The sequence below is a fragment of the Ursus arctos genome, unplaced genomic scaffold, assembly GCF_023065955.2.
Source record: "Ursus arctos isolate Adak ecotype North America unplaced genomic scaffold, UrsArc2.0 scaffold_9, whole genome shotgun sequence".
In the NCBI taxonomy this organism is placed as follows: domain Eukaryota; kingdom Metazoa; phylum Chordata; class Mammalia; order Carnivora; family Ursidae; genus Ursus; species Ursus arctos.
The window spans coordinates 69,263,959-69,283,331 of record NW_026623111.1 but is presented as its reverse complement, the minus strand read 5'-3'; the positions used below and the strand labels follow the sequence as shown (position 1 = coordinate 69,283,331).

At 38.5% G+C, this 19,373-nt stretch overlaps 1 protein-coding gene across 8 annotated transcripts in view; it reads right to left on the bottom strand.

Annotated features, from left to right (window-relative positions):
• HERC3 (HECT and RLD domain containing E3 ubiquitin protein ligase 3) overlaps positions 1 to 19,373 on the bottom strand; it is a 124,253-nt gene that overhangs the window by 62,085 nt on the left and 42,795 nt on the right. For all 8 annotated transcript variants that reach the window (XM_026509737.4, XM_026509740.4, XM_044388088.3 and 5 more), the window contains one exon: positions 574 to 733. In XM_026509737.4, the coding sequence (XP_026365522.1) occupies positions 574 to 733 (160 nt within the window). The remainder of the gene's footprint in view (positions 1 to 573; positions 734 to 19,373) is intronic.

The window sequence follows — 19,373 nt, the reverse complement described above, 5'->3', positions numbered from 1 at the left end:
GAGGCTTACAATTTTAAGTTAAAAGTTAATAAGTCCAGCAAGGGAGGGGCGCCTGGGTGGCACAGCGGTTAAGCGTCTGCCTTCGGCTCGGGGCGTGATCCCGGCATTGTGGGATCGAGCCCCACATCAGGCTCCTCCACTATGAGCCTGCTTCTTCCTCTCCCACTCCCCCTGCTTGTGTTCCCTCTCTCGCTGGCTGTCTCTATCTCTGTCAAATAAATAAAATCTTTAAAAAAAAAAAAAAAAGTCCAGCAAGGGAAAAGATGGGGTTTTTTTTTATTCAAACATTTATTGAATTCCAAACACTATGCTAACAACTAGGTTACTAGAATAAATAAAGTACAATTCCTGAACAACTCAACATTTTTTAACTGGAGACAGACGCTTCTATAAATAATTACAACTTTTGTGACAAGTGCTATACAGTATAAGGCACAGCAGTGGCACCAAAAGGAACAGCAATTAAATAAAGAACGCAGAACCAAAACAAAGAGTCTAACAAAGCAACAGCAGGAAAAAGTATTTATAAAACTGACATCTGAAAACTCAGACTCCTGTCTGTGACATTCTTACCTGGGCACTGCCACCGAATCCTCAGTAGTCATGAGTCCTAGTTGACCGTCACTCCCTGCACCCCAAGAAAACAGCTGGCCCCGGTCACTGAGGGCCAGACTGTGCGACTCGCCACATGCCACGTGGACAATGTGCTGATCTGCCAAAGCTCCAATTTGCTCTGAAAGAGACCAAACCGAGGAGGAAAATGTACAGCCCAGAAGCAGGAATCACACAGCTGCCTCCTAGGCAGTTTTGGTTTTCAAAAAGAACCACTAAATCCGTATATTTACAGAGAATATACGTTTTGCACATTTTTACAATTATCAGTTTAGATCCCAGCTACACTGGGGAGCATATATGCCTGCAGCAGCACATACATCCCAGATGTTCCCCCACGGGACTGGTGCTTCTCTCCAGGGAGAAGCCTGAAGCTTTACTATTTGGAAATATTGAACCAGAGATGCCCAAATGTGAGTGAGAATGAGGCATATTACTTAAAGCAGCGGGACTGAGTAAAATTCTGCCTGGCAACAATAAGACTCCTTTCCCAGAGCCCTCCCTCCCTAATCCAGAAAATACCTTTCTCCCCGAGGTTCCAAAACACAGCCTCACACATATCTAGCCAAGAAAAAGGAGGATTTCTCTGAGAAAAAGGCCCAAAAGAGAAGATCCACAGATACGGACATCTGTGGGTCCCCCGATGAAATGTCCAACTTTGTGTGAGTTAACACGCCTTGCCCTCACACAGCCCCACTCACATTTTAGAGCCACACTCTGAAATGTAAAAGGCTGGCCAAGGATTATCACATATGAGGAAAATGCTAACATGAAAGAAAAAGAGCAAAACAAACAGAAAATGAACTCAGAAGATAAGGATCATGCTGGGAGCAGAAAAAAAAATTAAGTTGTTAGAGAAATAGAAGAAGATAAGAACCATTCAAATGTTTGAGGAACAAAATCATCTTAGAAAATGAAAATATGGTTGCATAAATTTAAAGAAAAAAACCTTTCAAAAGCAGAATGGGAAATTAGAACTGAAGAAATTCCCACAACTATATGGTCAACTAATCTTCAATAAAAACAGGAAAGAATATCCAATGGAAAAACGACAGTCTCTTCAACAAACAGTGTTGGGAAAACTGGACAGCAACATGCAGAAGGATGAAACCGGACCATTCTCCTACACCATACACAAAAATAAATTTAAAATGGACGAAAGACCTAAATGTGAGACAGGAAACCATCAAAATCTTAGAGGAGAATACAGGCAGCAACCTCTTTGACCTTGGCCAGCGCAACTTCTTACTAGACCCGTCTCCGGAGGCAAGGGAAACAAAAGCAAAAATGAACTATTGGGACTTCATCAAAATAAAAAGTTTCTGCACAACAAAGGAAACAGTCAACAAAACTAAAAGGCAACCTACAGAATGGGAGAAGATATTTGCAAATGACATAAAGGGTTAATATCCAAAATCCATAAGGAACTTATCAAACTCAACACCCAAAACCAAACAATCCAGTTTAGAAATGGGCAGAAGAAATGAATAGACATTTTTCCAAAGAAGACATCCAGATGGCTAAGACACACATGAAAAGATGCTCAGCATCCCTCAGCATCAGGGACATGCAAATCCAAACCACGATGAGATACCACCTCACACCTGTCAGAATGGCTAAAGTTAACAACACAGGAAACAAGTGATGTTGGCAAGGAGGCAGAGAAAGGGGAACCCTCTTCCACTGTTGGTGAGAATGCGAACTGGTGCAGCTACTCTGGAAAACAGTACGGAGGTTCCTCAAAAAGTTAAATATAAGCCCACCCTATGATCCAGCAGTTGTACTACTAGGTATTTACTCAAAGGATACAAAAATACAGATTTGAAGGGTTTACATACTCCCTGATGTTTACAGCAGCAATGTCCACAATAGCCAAACTATGGAGAGAGCCCAAATGTCCAACAACTGATGAATGGATAAAGAAGAAGTGGTATATATACATAATGGAGTTTGTATAATGAAAATCTTGCCATTTGCAATGATGTGGCTAGAACTAAATTGTATAATGCTAAGTGAAGTAAGTCAGTCAGATAAAGACAAATACCATATGATCTCACTCGTATGTAGAATTTAAGAAAGATATGGGAAGGGGGAAAAAAGGAGAAAGGGAAACAAACCTTAAGAGACTCTTAACGATAAAGAACAAACTGAGGGTTGATGGAGGGAGGTGGGTGGGGGATGGATATTAAAGAGGGCACTTGTTGTTATGAGCACTGGATGTTGTATGTAAATGATAAATCACGGAATTCTACTCCAGGAACGAATATTGCACTGTATGTTAACTAAAATTTAAATTTATTTATTTTTTTTAAAGATTTTGTTTATTTATTCGACAGAGATAGAGACAGCCAGCGAGAGAGGGAACACAAGCAGGGGGAGTGGGAGAGGAAGAAGCAGGCTCATAGTGGAGGAGCCTGATGTGGGGCTCGATCCCATAACGCCGGGATCACGCCCTGAGCTGAAGGCAGACGCTCAACCGCTGTGCCACCCAGGCGCCCCTAAAATTTAAATTTAAAAAAAAAGAATTGAAGAAAATTTTCTAGAAATAGAACAAAAAGTCAAAGAGCAAAACAGAGGGGGTAAAAAAGAAAGAAATGGGGTTATTTCAAGAGGTCCAATAATGGAAAAATAAGAACTCCAAAAAGAAAATGGGGAAAATGCAAGGTAAAACATTTCAAAGAAGACACAAGAAAAGTTCTCATAAGGACTTAAATTTCACATTGACAGGACCTATGGAGGACTCAGAATAATGACTGATGAAAGACCTGCTTCAGAACACTTCATCTTGAAATATTAGAACACCAAAAGAGACTCTAGAAATTTCTAGAAAGGAAAACACTTTATATATAATAGAACAGGGATCAGAATGGCATCAGATTTCTCAGAAGCAATACTGAAAACTAGAAGGCAATGGAGCAATGCCTTCACAATTCTGAAGGAGAATGGTTTTCCAACTGAGAATTCTATACCTAACTAACCATGAATCAAATATGAGAAGAGAGGGAAAAAGGATTAATTTTCTGACATGTAAGGCTCTCAAAATATTTTATCTCCAATGCTGCCTCTCCTCAGAAAGCTACCATAAGATAACGCTTCGTAAACACAGGAAGATTCATGATCCAGGAAACAGAAATCTTACATAACAAGCGGTGAAGAACATTTCCAAAACAGCTATTATGTAGCAGGCCCATGAAACAAAGTTGAAGGAATGTCTCCAAGGTGAAAAGTAAAATACAATCTGATGAGTTTTATATTGTTATGAGTTTTACAGTTCTGTCAGAGAATACAAAGGTTACAATGCAAGAGAAAAAAAACAAACAAAAAGATATAATTAACTCCAGAAAACACATAAAATGTTTTATAGGAAATAAAAGCAATCATTGAACACAGAACCATAATAACCAGACAAATATAATTTACATAATCAAAGATTTAATTGTCAATTGATTTAAGGAATCAACTATTTGGGAAAGGATGAGTATGTAGGGGTGAGGAAGAAGAAAGAGTAGATGGAGAATATAAAGGAATACTAGTCTTCCCCAGTGTCTCTACTATGTCCAATGCTAAAAAAATAAAAAAAGAAGAAAGAAAAAAAAAAAGAAGAAAATCAAAAATAGCATTATAAGCATGTCATTTAGAAAAGGTAAATATTAAAAGAGCGAGCTAAAACTATTGATAGAAATGGTCTCTGCTAGTGAGACTGCAGCGTGGAGACGGGAGGCAGGAAGCTTCTGTTTGACCTAAAGATAGTTTGTATAAATATATTACTTGGAAACAAAAGCTTTTTTTAAAACTAAGCAACTGAAAATATGCTCATGTCAGAGAAATCTCCTAAAAGATGCTTTAACTCCTGTAGTTCCCATTGCCCAACTTCTTTAACCTCTATTCACTATTAGACCCTATATCCCAACTCAGCTCTGCCTCACGCACTAGGAACAGTCCTGTCTTTATTTTGGAATAAGGTAAGAAACCTCTACTGAAGTACCTCGGGTGATTCAGACTCTACTCCTCTGACCAAATATCTACCTTGTACCAGAGTTCCAGGATTTGGGCAGCTTTTATGTCCTCCTGAGCCTGGGTACCTGGCCTGACACCTCAGCCATGACTTAGGCCTGGCCCCTAATACCTGACTTCTTATGCCAACCATTAGCCTTTCTTGCCTGGACGTTAGCATTCAGCCTAACATGACACTGAAAAGTTTCTCCACTGTCTGACAGGACACTCTCTACCTATCTGCCACTATCTTCTTGCCTCAGAACCTGTCAATAGCATCCCTCTTGATCTTGTTTACCACAGCTGAACAGCCTCAAAAGGGCATGTCCAGATTCCAAGTACCATTTACTCCTGATCTGGTCAAACCTAAGACAAACCAATTCCTGTCCCATCATGTATTAGCCATCAAAACAGACATCAAACCACCACTGCCACTACTACAAAACGTGTAGCCCAAAAGGCAATGTTCAGTAACGCAAAAATTTGTGAAGAATCAAACCAGTGACTGTACCAAGTCCAACTTATTTTATCTCTTCTAGCCAGAAAACTAAGCTCATCTGATCCAGACTGGGGATCTGTTACAGTGAAATTATAATCCCTCTTCTAGAATCCACTCCCTAGGTCAGGCCAACGTGGGAATGAATGCTTCATTCACACCTCTCCCTGAACACTCCCCTGCTCCAGTTGGGACCGTTCAGGCTTGCAGTGCACATTTTCACATGCAGTCTCTCTGGTTCATTCTGTCAAGACTCTATGCTATATTTTGCAGATCATGACAGAACCTCAACCCACACATTAAAATAATTAAACACACTGAAGAAATATTTGGCATTTTTCTGAGGATAAAAGTGTATTTTCTCTCTGATCCTCTCATAGCAACCCTTTAAAGTCTTTAGCAATGTTCTCAACTCTGAATGAGCCAAGGTAATAGGGCAGAACAGTGGCAAATGTGGAGTGCTGCTTACAGCAAGTCGGCAATTCCACTGGACTTACGTTATTACGATTATTTCTACTTGGTTTTTGAGCCCACTGTAATTTTTCATGTATTTTCAGGTTAATAGAAAATTGGGCATTAAATCATCAAAAGGTGACAACAGAGAAGGCTGATACGAGCCTAGAGGGTAGACGCATGATGCCAACACTTACTTAATCCTGCGACAACCCTGTGAAGCAGGGTTATAATAAGCCCCAGCTCAGAAAACATACATAATTTGGCCAAGATTCACAACTAATGAGTGGAGGAACTAGAATTGGATCCCAGGTCCTTCTGACTTCAGAGCCCATTATACCCACTAGGCTGTATTATTCTGGCATGGAAAAAGATTAGACAGATATGAAACTGGTAAAAGCAATACTGAGGTGATTAGCCTAGATATGAAAAATGGGAATTGGACTTTTTCCTCATTGTTCAGATGAGAAATATATTCAATTGTTTGCAGTTGGATGGAAAGCATAGAGAATATACAAAATTAGTGCTCAGTATTTGCTACTAAATTTTCAACTAATAAAACCATAAAAAATTAAATGTCAGCAGTTGGTATGACAAAGGGATTAAACTCTCATTACTTAAGTGTCTCCTTTCTGAGTGTCCCCAAATTGTCTGCTCTAAGATTGCACTTGTCTTTAATAGTAGAAAACAAAAGACAGGGCCATCCTGTGAGAAATTTTGTGCTTTGCCCTGTCATCCTGTGGGTTCTAAGTCCTCACATTCACCCAACCCTCATTCCTGTTTCCCACTGAACTCACCCTAGTGCACATGCTGCCTCTTTCTGCTACATTCTGCTCTCCCCTGACAGTGTTCCCCCGGTACTATCAACCCATTCTGAAGGGTGCAGCTGACTTCTACTGAAGATTTGGGATGAAGGAAATAAACATTATCTCAGCAAACCGTTACTCGAAACAAAATACTATCCAAATTCTCCTGCAGATCCCAAAAAAGAATTTCCTAGTGCCTGACTCTCCTCCTGGAGTCCCCTGTCTTCCCACAACATAACTAGGCTCTCTCTCCATTGTTTGCTTCTGTATCTGTCTTGTCCTAAGCCATATTCCAACTACTTTCTCAATTATTCTCATCTAAACATTTGGGGGAGGGGGAGTCTGGGCTATGCTCACTACAGTCTCAACTCCATAATACAACTCACAGTTTAAAGTGATCCCCCCATAAAAAAGATCTCTCCACAAAAGGAATTATATCTTGTTTCTGAGCCAAGACACTCAAACCAGAGTCAGTTTTTCAAAAACAAAATTTTTATTTATTGTACAGTAAAACTGATCTTATATACAAGTCTATGAATTTAAGCACATGTCACAAAGAAGATATGGAACAGTTCTATCACTCCAAAATAGTCCCTTGGTCACACCCTCTCCTCATCCCTAACTCCTGGCAACCACTAATCTGTTTTCTAGCACTATAGTTTTGTATTTTCAATACTGTCACATAATGGAATCCTATAATTTCTAACCCTTCAAGACTGGATTCTTTCACTCAATATAATGCCTGGAAGACTCATCCAGGTTGTAGCATGTATCATAGTGTGTTCCTTTTTACTAGTGGGTGGTACTCCACTGTATTATGGATGTACCACAAAGCACTGTTCCCAGCTTTTAGCAATTACAGAAATGCAATAAACATTTCTGTACAGGTTACATTGTGAGAATATGTTTTCATTTCTCTGAAATACATGCCCAGAGTAGGTATTTTAAACTTCTTAGATTATTATTTTTGAAGTCAATGTCTTATATACAGCACATGGTTGGGTTATTTTTTAAACCTAATATAAGATCTATATTTTGATTGTTTTGTTTAGACTACATTTAATAAAATCATTGATATATTTGGATTTTTTACCTACCTTTTTATTATTTGTTTTCTGTTCGTTCCCTCTGTTTTTCATTGCTCTTTTTCTTCATTCCTGTCTTCATTTGCATTATTGAAATACTTTCTAGTATTCTATTTTAATTCATTGTGGGTTTTTTTTACCATATCTCTTTGTATAATTACCTAAGTGATTGCTCTAGGGATCACAATATAAATAATTATCTTTTCAGAGTCTACTTAGAATCAATACCATTTCAAGTAAAATGCAGAAACTTTACCACTATATAGGTTCCTTTATTCTCCCCACCCAAGCTACAGCAGCCTTCAATAGCACATCTGCAACACTTTGAGAACTCTATCACAAGGTTATAATTTTTGCTGTCAATCAGAATATTTTAAGGAACTCAAGAAGAGAATAGTTTATTATATTTACCCATATATCTACTATTTCTGTTGCTCTTTATTCATTCCTGATGTTCCAACATTCCTTCTGGTATCATTTCCCTTCTGTCAAAATAACTTCCTTTAGCAATTGTTCAGTACAGGTTTGCTGGCTATGAATTTTCTGACTTTTCCTTCATCTAAAAATGCCTTTGTTTCACATTCATTTGTGGAGAGTGTTTTTTGCTGAATACAGAATTCTGTGTTGACTTCTTTTCTTGCAGCACTTTAAAAGTGCTGTGCCACTTAAGGCCTCCATAGTTTCTGGGGTAAAATCTGTAATGATTTCAGTGAATATTCCCCTATAGGTAATATGTGCTTTTCCCCTGGTTGCTTTAAGTATTTTCATTGCCTTTAATTTTCAGAAGTTTGATTATGATCTTCTGGGTGGGGATTTCTTTCAGTAAATCTTATTTGGGTTTACTGCACTTATTAAATCTGTTTATGTCTTTTGCCAAATTTATAAATTTGTCAGCCATTATCATTTTTAGCACCACATCTTTCTCCTCTCCTGCTGGGATTCCCATGACATGAACATCAGACCTTTTGCCCTTGTTCCACAGGTCCTCAGAATCCTGTTTAATTTTTTCCCACAATCTGCTGTTATTCAGACTGGGGAATTTCTACTGGCCTATCTTCAACTTCACCGATTCTTTCCTCTGTCCTCTCCATTCTGCTATTGAGGCCATTCAATGACTTGTTTATTTTGGCTATCTTATTGGTTCTTCTTTATATCATCTATTCCTTTGCAGAGAATTTCATTTTTCCATTTAGTTCACAAGAGTTTGAGCCAGCTGGGTGGAACATTTGTATAATAGCTGCTTTAAAGTCTTCATCAGATAATCCCAATACTGATGTCATTCCAGCATTGCACCTTCTGATTGTTCCTTATTATACTAGTTGAGTTTTCCTGGGTTTTTTTAAGATTTTATTTTTACTTACTTGAGAGGGAGAGCAAGAGAGAAAGAGGGAGAGAGTGTGCGCCCGTGCACACGCAGGAATGGGAGGAGCGGCAGAGGGAGGAGGAGGAGCAGGCTCTCTGCTGAGCAGGGAGCCTGATGCGGGGCTCAATCCCAAACCCTGGGATCATGAACTGAGCTGAAGGCAGATGCTTAACCGACTGAGCCACCCAGGCACCCCTTTCCTGGGTTTTCATATGCTGAGTGATTCTGGATAGTACCATAAATGTTTTGAGTATTATAAGACTCTGGGTCTTATTTAAATCTTCTGGAGCATGTTGACAATTGCATTGTAGTTTTCAAAGCTTCTGCAATGCCCTTCAAATTTGTGCCCTGCATGCACCACATAGTGGCCAGTCTGGAACACAGGTGGTGGTCTATGTGTTAGTTTGGTTCTTAGCGTCATTTATATGCTAAGTAGGGTAAGATCCACACACAAACAGCTCAGAGAGGAGCCCAGGAGTTCATAGATGACTACATGCAGTTGCTTTCTCAAGCTCCTCCTTCCCTGAAATCTGTGAAATATGCATGACACTTTCAGGTTTCTTGGGGCTCCTTTCCTAATCTCTAGCCTATACACTGTACTTCCACAGCTGTACCTGCCTCTGGGCCCAAATGGCAGGAGGACCAGAGGGGGTAAATGGTGAACTCAATGGCAATCCAGTGGTACTTTGAATTCTGGTCTTCTTTCCCAATCCACCTGCCATCATTTGCTTTTCAGAGCCCTCAAATAGCTACTCCATGCATTCTACCCAGGTTTTAGAGTTGCATTCAGCAGGAGAGATAGAAAAGAATGTCCTTACTCCATCCTGCCTGAAACTGGAAACCCAGAGCCAGAATTTTAAAATAATGTTTTTTTCTGTATATGTGGGCTTTTCATTTTGTTTCTGTTTGTTTTATGTTTTGGCTAATCAGAGAAAGTCCACAAACTGTCTTTGTTCAACCTGGCTAAATTAAAAAAAAAAAAAAAAAAAAAAAAGCACAGCTCTCCCACAAATGCTCCAACTAAAATTATATTTAACCTTCCTCTACAGTGAATGGCTGGATTCTTGGAGACAGGCAGCATCTCTGAGCAGCTGATACTTCATTTAAATTATCCAGGAACATCAAACACTTACTGGCTTAATTCTATGTATGACTCCCAAGTTTAAACAATCATTAAACCAAATCTTTTCAACTAAAGAATGAGAAAAAAAGATCAGTTATAATAGAGTTCAAAGTAGTATTTCTCAGTTCAGAGACAGGTAACTTTATCTTGGGCTTTAGAGTTCATATACAACCCTATCCACCAAAACAATAACAATAATGATGACAACAAAACCACTTACAGTCTATAAAGAATGTTTCTGAGAATATTTTCTTCTCAAAGCCATAAATTTCAAATTACCATGTATGCTTTCAGATGCAATAAACCAGATACACTAAGGCAGTTGGAACATATGGAGGCCTGTCACAGGCAATGGGAGCAGAGAAGATGGTGTTTGTGAGTCACTGGCAATACACTAGTCAGAATAAGATCAGCTGCAGTGACTCAGTTATTTTCAGGAACTCAGAATGGTCAATCATGGCATAATCTGATGCTTTAAAAGGATTTGAATAGAGAGGCATAGTTCTGGTCCAAGATGGCAAGGTAGGAAGACCCTGAACTCACTTCCTCCATAGAACACACCAAATCCACACCGATTTATAGAGCAATTCCTCCTGAGGGCTGACCCAACAGCTTCAGCACATCAAAAGATAGACCACAAAGAGAACAGCAAGAAGAGAGGAGAGATGGTAACAAAGGGAACCCCCATCCCAACACTGCGAACTACAGTGGAGAGGGATAGTACTGAGGGACCATGGGCAGATCTGTCTATCATGGGGCACAGGAAAAAAACCACAGTTTGAAAGAGCAACTAGTACATAAAAGATCCAGCTCTAGAACTCCACCAAACGGTGGAGGAACTGCTGGAACTCTCTCCAGGTCTGAGGGACTGGAGAACACCATGGTTTACATTCCCCTTCCACCTTGAAAGCATGGATGAGAATACGGTCCAGGCACCTTAAGTGGCCTAATGCCTCGTGAGCCCCAGGCCCCTAGCCCACACCAGCCCCAGCCATCCCACTAAGGTGGCCCCAGCATACAATACCATCACACCCCTGGTCAGTGCTCACTACACCTCCAGCCATCTCACCAAGGTGACACAGGCACAAAGCACCCTAGAACACTCCAGGCCTGCACCACTTTGGCTTCAGATGGCGTGGCTAAGGTTCCCCTGATACAGAGTGCTCCAACGCATGCTAGCTTTGGCTCTGGCCACCCCAACAGCACACCCACCACACTGAACGCCCCAGAACCCCAGTCCATGTCTGCCTCAGTTCCAGCTACCCTACCAGGGCACCCTCTACATGGAATGACCCAGGAACCCACAGCCCATACCCTGCCTTGTCTCCACCCACCCCACCAGGATGTCCCCTGTATAGAGTGCCCTGGGACATCCTGGCCCACATTAACCTTGGCTCCACCAGGGCACCCCCTTATGCTGAGCACCCCAGAATCCCCCAGCTTACACCCACTTCAGCTCTAGCAAGTCCTGCCAGGGCAACCTCTATACAGAGAAACCCAGGACAACATAACCACACCCAATTCAGCTCTGACCATCCCACCAGGGTAGCCCCAGCACAGAGCGCCCTTGGACTGCAAGCCCGTGCCAGCCACAGTTTCAGCCGGACAGGCAAAGTCACCAGGCATACACAGTCTACACAGGGGATGACCATACACAAGGTCATTCCTTCAAGTTCAGGAGAAGTAGCTGTTCTGCCTAATCCATAGAAACAAACGCAAAAGTCAAGCAAAATGAGGAGATAGAGGAATATGCTCCAAATGAAAGAACAAGACAAAACTTTAGAGAAAGAACAAAATGGAGATAAGCAATATGCCTGATAAAGAGTTTAAAGTAATGGTCATAACGATGCTCACTGGACTGGAGAGGAGAATGTATGAACTCGCTGAGAACTTCAACCAAGAGATAAAAAATATAAAAAAGGAACAATGAGAGCTGAAGAATACAATAATTGAAATAGAAAGTACACTAAAGGGAATCAACAGATTAGCAGATGGAGAAGAACGGAGCAATGACCCGGAAGACAAAGAAATGGAAAGCACCCAAGTGGAACAACAACAACAAAAAGAATTTTTAAAAATTGCGGAGGAGTGGGGGGATGTGCCTAGCTGGCTTAGTTGGTAGAGTATACGAATCTTGATAGGGGGGTTGTGAGTTTGAGCCCCACACTGGGTGTAGAATTTACTTTTAAAAAAGTGGCTACTTAATGCAGCTGATGTTCTATTTGTTCATTATAACAGCTTCTCTGAGTCTATCATTAGCTGCAGGGGAAAAAAAGTAATGAACACCATCACCATTAACCAAGTTTGGTCTCTCTGTATTCATATACAATAAAACTGTTACTTCAAAAAAATAATAAATGAGGATAGGTTAAAGAAGAATTTAAAAAATACATGGAAACAAATGAAAATGAAAACACAATGGTCCAAAATCTTTGGGATGCTCTGAAAACAACTCTAAGAGGGAAATGTACAGCAATGAAGGACTACTTCAAGAAACAAGAAAAATCTCAAATAAACACTACACCCAAAGCAACTAGAAAAAAAATAAACAAAACCCGAGGGGAGGAGAAAGAAGAAAATAATAAAGATAAGAGCAGAAATAAATGAAATAGGGGCGCCTGGGTGGCTCAGATGGTTAAGCTTCTGCCTTCAGCTCAGGTCATGATCCCAGGGTCCTGGGATCGATCCCCACATCGGGCTCCCCTGCTCAGCGGGAGCCTGCTTCTCCCTCTCCCTCTGCTGTTTCCCCTGCTTGTGCTCTCTCTGTCTCTCTCTCTGTCAAACAAACAAATAAAATAAATAAAATCTTAAAAAAAAAAAAGAAAGAAAGAAAGAAAGAAATGAAATAGAGACTAACAAAAAAATAGAAAAGATCAATGAAATCAAGAGCTGGTTCTTTAAAAAGATAAAGATATATCTTTAGCCAGACTCATCAAGAAAAAATAGAGAGAGGACTCAACTAAATAAAATCAGAAATGAAATACAAGTAAAAAGAGACACTACAGATACACAAAACATTATAGGAGACTACTATGAAACATTATATATCAAGAAATTGGACAACCTAAAAGAGATGAATTCCTAGAAATACACAATCTTCCAAAGACAAATCAGGAAGAAATAGAAAATCTGAATACACTAATTACAGGCAACAAAATCTGTTTGGTAATAAAAAAAAAAAAAAACTCCCCAAAATCTGCCAGGGCAAGGTCAAGACTAGCTAGATTCACAGGAGAATTCCACAAAACATTTGAAGAGTTAATACCTATTCTCCTCAATCTATTCCAAAAAACAGAAGGGGAAGGAAAGCTCCCAAACTCATTCTAAGGGGCCAGCATCACCTTGATTCCAAAACCATATGGATACTACAAAAAAGAAGAAAACTACAGGACAATATCCCTGATAAAAAACAGATGCAAAAATCCTCAACAAAACATAAGCAAAGTGCATTCAACAACATATTAAAAGGATCATTCATCTCGATCAAGTGGGATTTATTCTAGGGATGCAAGGAGAGTTCAATATGCACAAATCAATCAATGTGATACACCACAGCAACAAAGTGAGGGATAGGGGCACCTGGGTGGCTCAGTCGTTAAGCGTTTGCCTTCGGCTCAGGGCGTGATCCCAGCATTCTGGGATCGAGCCCCGCATCAGGCTCCTCCGCTGGGAGCCTGCTTCTTCCTCTCCCACTCCCCCTGCTTGTGTTCCCTCTCGCTGGCTGTCTGTCAATTAAATAAATAAAATCTTTAAAACAAACAAACAAAGTGAGGGATAAAAATCCTATGATCATCGGGGCTCCTGGGTGGCTCTGTCGGTTAAGCATCTGCCTTTGGCTCAGATCATGATCCCAAGGTCCTAGGATGGAGCTCCTCACTGGGTTCCTTGCTCAGTGGGGAACCTGCTTCTCCCTCTCCCTCTGCCTCTGCCTGCTGCTCCCACTGCCTGCACTCTCTGTCAAATAAATGAATAAAATCTTCAAAAAAAATCATAATGATCATCTCAAAAGATGGAGAAAATGCATTTGATAAAATTCAACATCTGCTCATGATAAAAACTCTCAACAAACTGGGTTTCCATGGCACATACCTCAACATAATAAAGGCCATATATGACAAAACCACAACTAACATACTCAATGGTGAAAAACTGAGAGCTTTTCCTGTAAGATCAGGAACAAGACAAGGATGCCAACTCTTGCCACTTTTATTCAACATAATACTGGCAGTCCTAGCCACAGTAATCAGACAAGAAAAAGAAATAAAAGACATCCAAATTGGTAAGAAGAAGTTAAACTGTCACTACTTGTAGATGACATGATACTAATACATAGAAAACCATAAAGACTCCCCTCAAAATAATAAATAAATTCAGTAAAGCTGTGGGATACAAAATTAATATACAGAAACTGGTTGCATTTCTATACACTAATAACAAAGGTAACAGAAAGAGAAATTAGAACAATTCCATTTAAAATTGCACCAAAAAGAATAAAACATCTAAGAATAAATTTAAACAAGGAGGGGAAAGACCTGTATTCTGAAAACTATAAAACACTGATGAAAGAAACTGAAAATGACACAAACAACTGGGAAGATACTCCAGGTTCGTGAATTGGAACAATATTGTTAAAATGTCCATAACTACACAAAGCAATCTACAGATTCGATGCAATTCCTATCAAAATACCAACAGCATTTTTCACAGAACAAGAATTTTTATGGAACCACGAAAGACCCCAAATAGCCAAAGCAATCTTGAGAAAGAAGAACAAAGTTAAAGGTATCACAACCCCAAATTTCAAGAAAAACTATAAAGCTGTAGTAATAATCAAAACAATATGGTACTGGCCCAAAAAACAGACACATGGATCAAGAGAACAGAATAGAGAACCCAGAAATAAACCCATGCTTATATGCAGTCAATTTAATCAAAGGAGGCAAGAATATACAATGGGGAAAACACAGTCTCTTCAATAAATGGTGCTGAGAAAACTGGACAACAACATTCAAAGAACGAAAACAGACCACTTTCTTACACCATACACAAAAAGAAATTCAAAATGGATTAAGAACCTGAACATGAGACCTGAAACCATAAAACTCCTAGTAGAAAACATAATTTCTGTGACACTGGCTTTAGTAGCACTTTTCTACATATGTCTCCTAAAGATAAGGGAAACAAAAGCAAAAATAAACTATTGGGACTACACCAAAATAAAAAGCCTTTGCACAGCAAAGGAAACCATCAATGAAACAACAACAAGCAATCCACTGACTGAAAGAAGATATTTGCAAGTGATATATCCAGTAAGGGGTTAATATCCAAAATATATAAAGATGGAACACTGTATCAAAAACTAATGACGTACTGTATGGTAAAAAAAATATATATGTATATACATATATATATATATATAGAGAGAGAGAGAGAGAGAAAGAGAGAACTTATACAACTCAATACCAAAAAAAAAAACCCCATAAATAATCTGATTAAAAATGGTCAGAGGACCTGAATAGACATTTTTCAAAAAAAGACCTACAGATGCAAACAGACACATGAAAAGATGCTCAACACCACTAAATATCAGGAAAATGCAAACCAAAACCACAATAAGATATCACCTTATACCTCAGAATGGCTAGAATCAAAAAGACAAGAAGAACAAACATTGGTGAGGATGTGGTGAAAAAAGAACCCTTGTGCACTATTGGTGGGAATGTAAACTGGTGCAGCCGTTGTGGTAAACAGTATATGGGTTCCTCAAAAAATTAAAAACAGAAATTCTATATGATCTTATCATTCTGCTACTGGGTATCTACCCAAAGAAAACAAAAACACTGATAAGATATATGCATCCTATGTTCATTACGGCATTCTTTACAATATCCAAGATATGGAAGCAATCCAAGCATCCATCAACAGATGAATGGATAAAGAAGATGTGGTATATAGGTACTAGGGAATATTACTCAGCCATCAAAAAGGGTGAGATCCTACCACTTGTGACAATGCTGATGGACCTAGAGGGCACAATGCTAAGCGAAATAAGTCAAACATAAATACTGTATGATTTCCTTTATATGTGGAATCTAAAAAACAAAACTAAACTAAAAACAGAAACCAATCAATAAATACAGAGAACAAACTGGTGGTTGCCAGAGGGGAGGGGTAGAAGGATGGAAAATGGATGAAGGGGAGTGGGAGATAACAGGCCTCCAGTTATAGAATGAATAAGTCATGGGGATAAAAGGTTTTGTGTTTCTACAAATCCTGAAGGAATAGTGTACACTGCATTAACAGAAAAAAATTAGAAATAAATTGGGATTATATGTTACGAACAGAAATATGCAGTCATTAAAAAGGCTGATATAGATCAGTATAAACAATCATCATAAAAATATTCATGAGGCATTAAGTGGAAAAGAAGGTTACAAAGAAGTAATATGATATGACGACATTTTTTTTTAATTACATTGATGTTTTAAATACTGGAAGGATATATTTCAGAGCAATAACTGTTTTTTGTTCGGGGTGGTAGAATTAAAGAGTATTTTTTATTTGATTTTTTATAGGCATTTAAATTGTGAGCAATATACATGCACTATTTATGTAACATGAAAAAAGTTTAAAGTTTTTTTTTTAAAGATTTAAAGTTTTTTAAAGACTCCTTACCACTTCCCTGTCCTATTCACATTTTTTTTCAACAATTCAAATCCTTTTCATTTAATGGGATTTAACAATAAGAGACCATTTCCAAGCTTGCAGGTTATTTTTCCAATTTTAGACTGTGTGCTACGTTATAAACAATAAATGTAAAAATGTACAATCATAATGCAAGATCAAATGCTTCTGGAGGGGCTTCCTAAAGATACTTAATCCCACTGATTTTTACAGACGTGGATAAAATTTTATCGCAGCAGGCAAAACATCTCTGTATTGAGATCTGTCTGCTTTATTTTTAGATTGGCAGTCTTCTGTCCATTTTTTTCTTAAAAACATATGTGTGTGTAAAAACTCCAATCAAAGGTAAACTGTATTGATGTGCAAGACCCAACTATATGCTGCCTTCAAAACACCCACTTCAAATATAAAGACACAGAAAAATGAAAAGTAAATGGATGGGAAAAGATATATCATACTAACACCATCAAAAGAAAACTGAAGCGACTATATTCATAGCAGGTAAGGTGGACTTCAAAGCAGTGAATATTATCAGGGATAAAGAATGACATTTCATGACATTGAAAAGAAGAATTCATCAAAAGACCTAATAATCTTAAATGTGTATATACCTAATAATACAGTTTCAAAATATCTGTAACAAAACTTAGCCAAAAGAAGAAATAAGCAAATCAACAAAGACAAAGATTTAAACACTACACTCTCACAAATGCATAGACCAAGCAGACACAAAATCAGTAAGTATACAGAATACTGAGTAACACTGTCAGCCAACTTGACCTAATTGATATTTATAAAACACTCTACGCATCAACAGCAAAATACACATTCTTTCCAACTGCAAACAGAACATACACCAAAATAGACAGTATTTTGGGCTATCATACAAAACTAAATAATTTTAAAAGGCCTAAAACCATACAAAATATGTACTCTGACCACAGACTATTAAACTAGATATCATTAAATGAAAATGTCAGTAAAATCTCCATGTATTTGGATATTAAACTACATACTCTAAATAATCCATAGGTCAAAAGAGAAATCATAAGGGAAATTATTACAAAGTATTTTGAGTACTAAGAACAGATCCAGTGAGAAGTACTAAGTAAGAACAGATCCAGTGAGAATTTGGAGAACATTGCTAAGTAAAGTGAAGCTTAAAAGGAAATTTTTAGCATGAAATGCTTATTAGAAAAGAATAAAAGTGACAAATCAGTGATTTAAATTCCCACATTAAGAAACTGGAAAAAACAGTACATTAAGCACAAAGTAAGTAGAAGAAAGAAAATAGTAACAGCACAAACCAATAAAATAGAAAACAAAAAGAAAAAAGAAAAACCGCTGAATCCAAAAACTCTTTCTTTGAAATTATCAGTAAAATTGATTAACCTCTACCCAGTCTAATCAGGAAACAAAGAGAGAATACACAAATTATCTCTATCAGAAAAACAGACCTTACAGACATGAAAAGGATAACAAGGGGACATTATGAAAAATTTTATGCCCCAAAATGTGACAGCTTAGGTGAAGTAGACAAATTCCTTGAAAGACACAAGCAATGAAAAGTCACCTAAGACAAAATAGGTAATCTAATTACCCCGTATCTTTTTTAAAAATTTAATTGTAACTGAAAATGCCCCCCAAAGAACTCTCTAGGCTCAGATGGCTTCAGTGGTGATTCTACCAACCATTTAAAGAAGAAATAATAACCTGTAATAAGCCTATATAAAATATAGACAAACTCTTCCAGAAAACTAAAGGGAACACTTCCCAACTCATTGAATCAGGCTGGCATTACCCATAGAACAAAACCAAAGACATTAAAAGAAAAGAAAATCGGGGTGCCTGGGTGGCGCAATCGTTAAGCGTCTGGCCTTTGGCTCAGGGCGTGATCCCGGCGTTCTGGGATCGAGCCCCACATCAGGCTCCAACACTAGGAGCCTGCTTCTTCCTCTCCCACTCCCCCTGCTTGTGTTCCCTCTCTCGCTGGCTGTCTCTGTCAAATAAATAAATAAAATCTTAAAAAAAAAAAAAAGAAAATCAACAATCCTCATGAATGCTGATACACAAACCTTGCCAAATTTTTAGAAATCAAAAGAATATGTAAAAATCACCAAGTGATATTTATCCCAGGAATGCAAGTTCAATTCAACATACAAAACAATTCATATAATTTACCACTCAGCAGACTAAAAATGAAAATCCATACAATCACTTCAATAGGCTGAGAAAAGCATTTCACAAAATTCAACACTCATAGTTTAAAAAAAATTAATAAGTACCAGGGATCGTTCACAACTTGATAAAAGGAATCCAAGAAAAACCCACTGCTAACAAAACACTTAATGGTGAAAATGAATGCTTTCCCTCTAAGATCAGGAACAAGGCAAGCATATCAACTTTGATCACTTCCATTCAACACTGTACTAGAGTTCACTCAGTAAAATAAGGAAAAAAGATGAAATAAAACACATAAGAAGGAAGAAATAAAAGGAAGGAAGGATGGAAGGAAGGAATGAAACTGACTGGTAGGGGCACCTGGGTGGCTCAGGTCATGATCCCAGAGTCCTGGGATGGAGCCCCACATCAGGCTCCCTGCTCAGCAGGAAGCTGCTTCTCCCTCTCCCACTTCCCTTGCTGTCTCTCTCTGTCAAATAAATAAATAAAATCTTTAAAAAAAAAAACTGACTTGTAGACAACACTATCATTTATGTAGAAATTTGTAAGGAGTCCACACACACACACACACACACAC